This window comes from Phaenicophaeus curvirostris, chromosome Z (assembly GCF_032191515.1).
Source record: "Phaenicophaeus curvirostris isolate KB17595 chromosome Z, BPBGC_Pcur_1.0, whole genome shotgun sequence".
NCBI classification, from domain to species: Eukaryota; Metazoa; Chordata; class Aves; order Cuculiformes; family Cuculidae; genus Phaenicophaeus; species Phaenicophaeus curvirostris.
In genome coordinates, this window is record NC_091431.1 from 11,744,486 (window position 1) to 11,754,492 (window position 10,007).

Genomic DNA, 10,007 nt, shown 5'->3' on the forward strand with positions numbered 1-10,007 from the left:
TTCTTTCTACATATAAAGAAAGTATTAGACTTTTCAGGGTTTAAAGGGCTACTCTTCCTCATGTTAGATCAGAAGACAGCTTTCTTCACATTTGGGGAAAAATAAACAGAGGAGAAATTTAATTGCTGCTGGCCAAAGACTGTGACCAGGCAGTAACAAGCCACAGAAAGCTGCCAACATGAAGACTGCTTTGCTACTCACTTCCAGGACAGTGCTTGTTCTAATCCTGAGACAGGCTCACTTGTTGACTGTAGCACAAGCTCTCTGTTCCATACTCGGACCTTCCGAGCACCTACAGATTGAGATAGCAATAAGACAAGTGTAAGAAAGCACTGGGAAGAGATTTTCTAATTTTATAAAGGTAGGAGAGCAAATTTTGATGAATATGAATAAAAAGATTTCTTGCACACCTTAAGGGATAAGAACTTATTCTGCCTCAGGCAGTTCTCCTGTAGCAACTGAGTGACTCTAAAGCAAATAAGTAGGAATTTCAGACCAATCTAGCTCAGTCATAGCCATGTCCCTCTCCAACTTTTGCAACAGAAATGTTAAACTCTTCCTATAAATACAAGATCCTCTCTAATCTGAAATACTGAAGGTCGAAACCCAAACTAGTGGAAGAACAGTGCAGTTTGGTGCAGTTTAATATGCTGATCAATACATTTAAACTGTTCAGTAATATTTATTGGAAGACATTTCTTACAAGAAACATACGTGCTCATCACCTCTTTGCTTCCAGGCAAAACCTAGGGAAAAGTATTGCCTGTATTTATACAAAAGTGTGCAAGGCCGAAATGCTAATATATGGGTCAGTGGCTATGGCGATCCAAACAGATTCATCTGTTTGGCACTGGGAGCCCATAAGAGGCTGCTTAGAGTTTGAGTGGTGATTTAACATTGACAAAAAAAGTTCAGATGGTAACTACTCAGTAGTAACCTCACGTGGCTTCTCACTGGAAAATCAAACTGCAAAGAAAGGGTTCAAAAGATCATGGATATAAAATGCCACAGAGAACACAAAACCAGAGAAAAGATCAACTATCTACCTCAGTTCACCCTTGCTGTAAGTGTCCAAGATACCATGAACACCAGATAGTTCTTGCCTTGCCTAGTTTCTGCTTAAGAAGCCTCTTACACTTTGCACAGAATTTTGGTCCCATACCTGTCTCTGGACAGACAGCGCTCACTGCAACAAACTGCCCATCTCCTCTCCACGTCACTCGAGGCCTGCCATCATCCCAGGGTGAAGTAGGTGATACTTCCTGAAGTCACACAAAAGAAAGTTGCATCAAAACTTGCAAAGGCAACTGCTGTCTTTGTCCAAACAGGTTGCATTGCTCAGTCAGATCTTTGAAGAGCCTTGGAATGAAATCAATCCATTAAAATATCTTAAGTCGGCAAAGTTAAGAATTCATTACTAAGAATGTTATCTTACTAAATAGTAGAATTAAAGCTGTCTGTATATTCAATCTGCCCCTTCTGCAAGTGCATATGACTTCCTGTTCACATGATCACACACCATCCTTCCCGCTTACCAGAGTCTCTGCTTATAGACCAGCTGTGCATTAGCTGGACACAGCGGTGAGGCAGGGTTTGCTCATGACTGGTGCCTGGAGGCACAAACCCATAGAAGGAGAAAGTCATGCCATCCAGGCAGTCTGTATGCCAGACCGAAGCTGAGATGAGAAGCAGCGTTCTTTGAGACAAACAGGTTCTTTGCAGAACAACATGGGAAAAAATAAAAAGTCTCAACAGAATACATATAAAGAGGGAGCTGTTCAAAGGTTTAACTTTGTCAGACTAAGAATATTTTCCTAGATACAGCCAAGCCTCATCCTGCCCCTCCTAACAGTGAAGCTGGAACAGGCCACATTTCACTTCTCTGCACAATAGCCTGCCAGGTTTTGGTGGGACAGTCTTAATTTTGAAACTTAAACACAAGAAGAAAAATTGAGCAGTGGAGTGTTTTTAGCTACCTGACTTTTTACCAAGTAAGAAGTAGAGAAAACAAGACTCAAACAAGGAAGTGCTAAATGGGCAAAGAGCTAAAATGTGCAGGCACATGGAGCTGCCTCACATAACTGGTGCTGCTAAGTAGCCTAAACCCTTCTACACTTGCCTTCTGTGAGCTCAAATTACTGTTATTTCTATGCCTCTCACCCAAACTGCACATTATTTCTCTGTCATTTAAGCACTTTAGTATATAGCATGCATTCAGCAAAATCTGTCATGCTGACTTAAGGGTGGTGTTACTGTTGCAAGCACTAGTGCTTGCAAATCTTGTTTTGAGCTCTGCATGAACAGTCCTAAACACGTCCAGCTGCTGTCTTGAATTAGGAGGAGGATAAAAATGCTGGATTTCAGATAACAACAGAAACAAACAGAAGAGCCATAATGAAGAAAACTAACAGAAAGCCAGTGGCAAACTGGCACCACAGGAATAACAGAAACTCTCTTTATACGTTTTCCCAGAGATAGCATGGGTCTAACACAAGAGAAGCAGTATAATACCGTCTGTTTGCGATGAGCTGCCTGTTTTCCCTCTGATCCATGGAACTGTGTCTCCTTTTTACCCCAGCCAAGAGCAACAAACTTCCCTGAAGAAGAAACAATCAGTGTAGCAGAAGATTTACAGCACTATTCTGCATAGTGTGTTAAACACAACCACAGCTCCAAGTCACTCACACTTTCCATCCAAATTAATTCTAAAAAACTGCAGGAAATGTATATAGCCCAGAAAGTCCTCTAGCACAGAGAACTTACTTGAATTTATGCTGACAAGTAAAAAAAATCTCCATACCCCTTCAGCTGCCTAGCAGCTCTGCAATATAAAATGTGTCCTGGGACCCAGAAGGTGCTTAGTTCCATTTCCATAGTTTCCACATGCTTACAACACACCAATGGCATCAGTTTGAACAAATTAAGTTCAATGCACCTCTCACCTTCCCCAAACTCATCTTGGTGGATTTGCTTCTCAGCAATTGGTTCAAAATCCCTCGTCATCATGATAAGTGTTTGCTGACCTGCAAGGCAGACATCAAATACAGTATGGTATCTCCAGCAAATAAAAACCTCAATGTTCTCCTGCATTGTCCTACTGTTCTGTCATGGGCTTGAACATATTAATATTTGTAACGGTAACATGATACAAAAGAGAATACATCCTTCCAAGCAGAAAATCTCAAGCTGGAACAGAACACTTTCAAGTCTCTCTCTCTGCAAAAACATGCTTCCTGGCCTAACCTTAAAAAGTTCTGTTGACCTTCAAAGTATGTAGCATCCTTAAACATTTTCTCTTGAGATATGAAGGACAAGGTAATCGGGAGCAGTTGACATGGATTTATGAAGGGAAAATCACACCTGACCTCTCTGATAGCCTTCCACAATGAGATGACTAACTTTTGGGTATCATTTGGATATCATGACAACTGGATGTCATTTATCTTGATTCTAGTAAGTTATCAGACATTGTATCCCATAACATCATCATACACACGCTCATTAAAGATGGGATAGATAAAAGGACAATGAATTGGACTGAAAGCCAGCTTAACTGCCAAGCTCAAATCAGTGGCAAAAGGTCCAGCTTGAGGTCCATCACCAGTGGTGTGACCTTGGACACTAGGACCAAAGTTTAAAATCTTCATTCATGACCTAGAGCATTAGACCTGCATCAAGTTTGTAGATGACACAAATCTGGACAATAGAAGGTTGTAATGCTGTCCACATGGGCCATGTCATGCAGGCAAGATAGGCTATCAAGAACCTGGAAAACAATAACCTTAGGCACTAGGACAGACTGAGAGCTAAGCAGCTGGACCTGTGTTTCCCACGGGACACCAAGCTGAACATGAGCCAACAGTATGTCCCTGCTGCACAGGCGGTCAACAGCACCCTGGGCAGCATTAGGAGTATTGCCACCAGGTTGAGGGAGGCGATCCTTCTCCTTTGCTCAGTGCCAGTCAGACACATGTGCAACACTGGCTCCAGTTTCAGGGACCCCAGTAACAAGACAGACAAGGACATATTAGAGCAAGTCCTGCAAAGGGTCATACAGATGATTAAGGGCTTGGAGAATGCGTCACAAAAGGGGAGGCTGAGAGTAGTCAGACTGCTCTGGAGATAAGGCTCTGGGGGAATCTCACCTGTGTATAAACACCTTATGTGGGAGGTGGTGTACAGTAAAGAAGACAGAGCCAGACTGTTAGTGGGTCTGAGTGACAGCACAGGAGACAATGAGCACAAACTAAAATACAGCAAATTCTATTAAAACATCAGAAAATTATCTTTTACTATGAGAGTGGTCACAGACAGGAACAGGGTGCTAATAAAGGGTGTAAGGTGTCTGTCCTCGGAGATATCTAAACACCTGACTGGGCATGGTTTCCAGCAACTTTCTCCACGTAACCTGTTCTGAGCAAGGGGTTGGAATAGGTGATCTCCAGAGCCCTGTTTCAGTCTCAAGAATTCTGTGATTCTGTTTGGCTCCAGGCTGACTTCATTTTCTAAGTGATAAATATCTGTAGCTAAGTTGAGCCTGGGACTCATACACTTTCTACCAAAGGACAAGAAGCAGATTTTTTACTAAGAAATCACATGGGGATATAAAGTTGCAGTCTTTGTTTTAGTGGTAAGATCAAATATAATTCCTCAGAAGATCTGAAGGAATAATTACTGTTCTATAAAACTCAGCGGTTTAGGTCTAAATAGTTTCTGATTGGATCACCAAAGCACCTCATAGATCGTTAAACAAAATTTCATATATAAGATCCAACGAGATCTTTCTCTCTAAATCTCAGGTCCAATTTAATAACTTTGTACTTTGCTTTCTTTATCTTAAACTTAACTGCGTTTTATATTTTGGCCATAGTGAGTTTCACTCCTACAGAAGAAAGCTTACAGGCTGTTGTTGATACCTGTAGCAAGCAAAATGAGCTCTTGGTCAGGACTCCAGCTCATGGTACTCAGTCCACTGTCCACACTTCCAACACATTCCACCTGCAACACAAAAATAGAATCACAGGAGATCCTACTACGTAGGAGAGCCTGGATAATATAGAAATCAGCATTTTCTACTATACAGAGTTTTAATAAGAGCTTTATTCTGCACGTCAGTCTTATGTCAGCATGTACAGTGCTAATACTAATACTGACTGATCAGGTACGTATCATTGGTAAACATACTGAAGTCAGGAAACACAGAAGTAATGGCTCTTACATAGAGAATTCCAACAAGCAGTTAAGGTACATGATCTCCATTAAACTCTTATCAGCTGTGCATGCTGAACTTAACAGTTGTATATAGATGCTCTAACTTCAAAGTTTATGAAAAACTAGTCCAGTTTCACCAGGACATCGTGAGTTTATACGTAATAGCAGCAGGCAGAGAACTTGTGTCACGTGCTATTATCCTGATTTGCACGAGGCATGGAAGAGAACAATTGTGATAAACAGCAAGATGATGCCATTCAAGAAATTAAGCTTGGATGTCAAAAACTTTCCAGGTAAACAAAGTGCAACCTGGGTACCAGTGGGCAGAGTAACCATCATCCAAATGCAAACGGTTTCAGAATAATCACAGCAACCTTCAAGACTTATTTCTTGGTTCCCAGACCGCACCAAAAGAACAGTTTTAAAACGGAGGAAGTAATCCAAAGCACCTTGAAACAAAGGATCTGAAGTTAAATCTCAATTCTGACCCATATATCAGTGCAAGAAGTCACGTATCGCATCTTTTGTTAATCTTTGTTCCCTTATGACATGTTTTAAGTTGCATTACAGGACACATTTTTCAGACAGTTGATTTAAGTGGTGTCTGCAAATCAAATCAAAACAACAATCAAACCAGCTGCACATAACCCCAATCTGGCAGCTAACCCAGACAGACCACTGTCAACTCACACCTACTTAGACCTGCCCTGTTGGGCTGGTATTATGGGAGCTGATGGGTGTTCAAAGGGTGCTGCTGTGGTGTTGAAGTGAAGATTGCACAAACCTGACACTGAAGAAGAAACAGCAAGCCAGTATCTCAGTTCCTGTCATACCTACTCAGCTAAGATATTTTGTTTTCCTTTTAGTGTTTTCTACAGCTTTTTTATCCCAAATGTTCTTCAAATCACAACACGCATCCCTTTCTCCTCTCTTCAGTTAAATCATGTCAGGATGTTTTGTACTGAGTGATAATAAAAGGCAGCTACACTGTGAGCTATGAACAGATTACTTTATTTTTACCTAGTCTCAGCAACATCCTATTTCTGGAAGGCTGTTCCAGCAGATCCTGTGCTGCTGGGTGTGTAACAGCCCCCTGTGCAAACATACAAGGCTCGGGCCGCAAAGAGCCAAGCCATTATGCCAATTTCTGTTCTTTTATAGAGTGCATACCCTGTCCCTTAATGCTGGTCAAGGCTCCCACAGAAACCAGATCATCTGCCCAGAAACGGGAGACTAACCACAGCTCAGTTTGTAATAAACACACAACTGCCTTCTGAAGAAATGAAAACAGTGCTATTCTTTCCTTTGAAATCCCTAAGTCTTGTTGTGTCTTTCCTGCTACATTACCTGCTCCGTGTTGAGGTTGCACAGTAGGATGTCTCCAGCAGCTGTAGCAACACACACACACTCCTGCTCCACAAGATCTTCGATACCCACGATGCAGCCGCTTCCATCCTTGGGCATGAAACCCGTGGCAGTCAAGGAAATTTCTCTTCTCACCTAGACATAGAGGTCATTAACAACACATCACCTCACTGGGATTTTTGCAGAAATTACAGATTAACATCCATGGGCACACTTCATTTTGCTGCTAATATACAAAGCATTACACAGCAGAAGAGAGTATATGAACGGCAGCAGAAAACAGTGAATGTGCAAGTTATCTTCACTTATCCACAGGAAACTGTGAAGGCAATCTTTACGTTAAGAGTGCTAAACTGACAATGAGAAAACTCACATAAGTGAGCAAATTATAAATGGCAATACTATAACTTCCAATTCATCTTGCTAATCAACCTTCAACCCCCTTTTCAAACTTCTCCATATACAGTCAACATTAAGAAGTGAATGGGTAGCTGCCTAAAGTATCCCAATGCTTTTAAGGGGTCATTCAGACTTTAATGACATAGCATAAAAAATTCTCAAAGAAAATCCATTTAGATATACATTCAACTAGAGCAAAACAAAAAGTTTTACCTAAAATAGCTCTCTAGCTTTGTTGCATGAACGTTTTACACATCCAGTCATCGGCAAAAAAACCCACAAAAGACCTGAGATAGTACCCCCTTTCCCACTAAAAAAAAACCAACCCAAAAACCAGAAAAGGAAGCTGATAGATATAGCATTTTCAGAAGGGCTTCAAAAAAATTATTTTGATTCTAAAAAGATTTTAGTTGATAGCCTTCACAAACAATGGAGATTTTCAGAAAACACTTTTCTTTAAAAATGATACCCCAGAAAAGCCCAAAAGCTCTTCTGTCAGCTAACTTCAGAACAGAACATAATAGTGGAGTTGGATGCCTCACAGTTGAACTGTGTGTCTCCAGAGAAGGCACTGCAACCCAGCTCTAACAGGAATTCATGGCTTAATAGCATTTTTTGTCTTTAGCAATACGTTTGTATTTTTTTTTCCCCAGAGCATGGTTTCAAAAGCGTCCTCATGTACTCTTCACCATATATTAGGTTACTTCCTTCTGTTATGTGATACAGCTGTTCACTGGATGATACTTTATCAGGAAGTGCAGGATGAGGAGAAACAGTTTCAAGCGGAAAAAGGGGAGATTTAGATTAGATGTTAGGAAGAAATGTTTTACTGTGAGGGTGGTGAAGCACTAAAACAGGTTGTCGAAAGAAGTCATGGATGCCTCATCCCTGTAGGTGTTCAAGGCCAGGGTGGATGAGGTTCTGAGTAACCAGGATGAGCGGGAGGCATCCCTGCCCATGGCAGGGAGGCTGGAACTGAATGACCTTTAAGATCTTTTCCAGCCCAAGCCATTCTGTGATTTTATGCTTAAGTTTAAACCAAAGGAATGACCCCTGCCAAGCACAATTACCCTCTAGGACGCAGGCTTAGGATTTTAAGACGGCAGCAAATTACTCTAGCCACAAAGATCACCATGCAGCCTCACAGACAACATGTGACAGCAGCAAGTGGTGACAGGGAGCAGCTGATACTAAAAATGTTAGCGAATAAACTTTTAAGACAGTTTTGGAGCTTTAGAAAGCAAATATCATTTTAATGCAGGCCTGGCCAACAGAGAGAGTACCATCAATCCTGTGCAGTGAGACAAGAACTGAGGACAGGGTGTATTGTGTGCCGATGTACACATTTCCCCAGCAATGTTATGCACGTTCTGTTCCTTTCCAAGCACCGATTTCAGTGTCATTAGGAGCTTCCCATCAGTGAGCTCTCTGGCTGATTTGGAGCTGGCTGCAGCTCTGCCTGCCTTCGCCTCTGAGACGGGCTAAGGCTGCGCACGGAGGCGGTTCCAGCAGACACACCTGCTCAGCACAGACCGCACCGAGCACCAGGCGGTACCGACCCGAGGGATGAGCAGCGCCTAGGAAAACGCTTTGAAAGAAAACGTGCTATGGAAACCCGCGTGCGAGAGACGCTCTAACTTTCAAAAATACACTTATCCGGACGAGAACTTCCCTCTACTTTAGCGTAAATAAAAACCCCGCTACAGCAGCTGCTGCTCGTGCCTCGGCGGGAGGCCCCGAGAGCGGCCCTGCGCGCTCCGCCCGGCCCCGCCCGCTCTCACCGAGTCCTCGCCGGGCCCCAGCTCCACCAGCCCGCGCTCCGAGCCCACCAGGACCGTGCCGGACTCGGCACCGACACACAGGCATTGCGGGGTGCCCGGGGCGGTGGCGGAGCGGAGCCCGCCCGTGCGCAGCAGCCGCAGGTTCCTCATGGCGACCCTTCAGCGCGCCGCCATCTTCCCGCGGCGCACGCGCGGCTCGGCGGGGGGGGCGGGGCGGGGAGAGGACCGGGGGAGCAGAGGGGGTGGGAGGGGACAGGGGAACAGAGAGGATAGGGGGAAGAGGGGGGACGGGGGGAGCAGAGGGGACCAAGGGAACAGGGAGGCAGGGGGAGCAGGGAGTGCGGAGGGGAGAGGGGGTAGCAGGGAGCAGAAGGGACAGAGGGGAGCAGGGGGAGGAGAGGGGACAGGGGGAGCAGGGGGGAGCAGGGGTAACAGGGAGCAGAGGGGACAGGGGCAGCAGAGGGGACCAAGGGAACAGGGAGGCAGAGGGAGCAGGGAGTGCGGAGGGGACAGGGGGGATCGGAGGGAAAGGGGTAGCAGGGAGCAGAAGGGACAGAGGGGAGCAGGGGGAGGAGAGGGGACAGGGGGAGCAGGGGGGAGCAGGGGTAACAGGGAGCAGAGGGGACAGGGGCAGCAGAGGGGACCAAGGGAACAGGGAGGCAGAGGGAGCAGGGAGTGCGGAGGGGACAGGGGGGATCGGAGGGAAAGGGGTAGCAGGGAGCAGAAGGGACAAGGAGGAGGAGAGGGGACAGGGGGAGCAGAGGGGACAGGGGGCAGCAGGGTAAGCAGAAGGGACAGGGGCAGCAGAGGGGACCAAGGAGACAGGGAGGCAGAGGGAGCAGGGGGCACAGAGAGCGTACGTGTGGCACAGCAGAGTTGCATGAGGCACAGAAGGAACGGGAGCAGGAGGCACAGAGAGTGCAGGAGGCGCAGGAGGAATGGCATGCAGAGGGAGCAGGGGGCACGGGGTGGGGGGTGGCAGATGCGCCCTGCTTGTCACACAGGAACACAGCCTCAGCCCCTCGGGTCTGGCCCCCACCCACTCCCTCTCCACACATCACCTTGCAGCAAACCATCCCCAAGGGCTGGGGGCACTGGAGCCTTCCTTAGTGTGGGCTGGGGGCCCTGCAGGTGCAGAAAACTGCCCTGCAGCCAAGCTGGCAGCGGCGCCCGTGCTTGGGACAGGTTGTGTCGTGTCACCGGGGGCTCTTGCTGAGCCCTTCCCGAGCCTCTTCTGGCCCACTGTAGCAC

The 10,007-nt window shown here is 45.6% G+C and overlaps 1 protein-coding gene across 1 annotated transcript in view; it reads right to left on the bottom strand.

The window, feature by feature from the left end:
• ELP1 (elongator acetyltransferase complex subunit 1) overlaps window positions 1–8,944 on the bottom strand; it is a 33,346-nt gene extending 24,402 nt beyond the window's left edge. Inside the window, exons 1-7 of the mRNA XM_069880336.1 lie at window positions 8,757–8,944; window positions 6,559–6,711; window positions 4,917–4,998; window positions 2,943–3,023; window positions 2,512–2,597; window positions 1,163–1,262; window positions 202–292 (exon numbers count right to left, since the gene is read on the bottom strand). Coding sequence (XP_069736437.1) covers window positions 202–292; window positions 1,163–1,262; window positions 2,512–2,597; window positions 2,943–3,023; window positions 4,917–4,998; window positions 6,559–6,711; window positions 8,757–8,906 — 743 coding nt within the window. The 5' untranslated portion in view covers window positions 8,907–8,944. The remainder of the gene's footprint in view (window positions 1–201; window positions 293–1,162; window positions 1,263–2,511; window positions 2,598–2,942; window positions 3,024–4,916; window positions 4,999–6,558; window positions 6,712–8,756) is intronic.
• Between the last annotated feature and the right edge of the window lie 1,063 nt (window positions 8,945–10,007).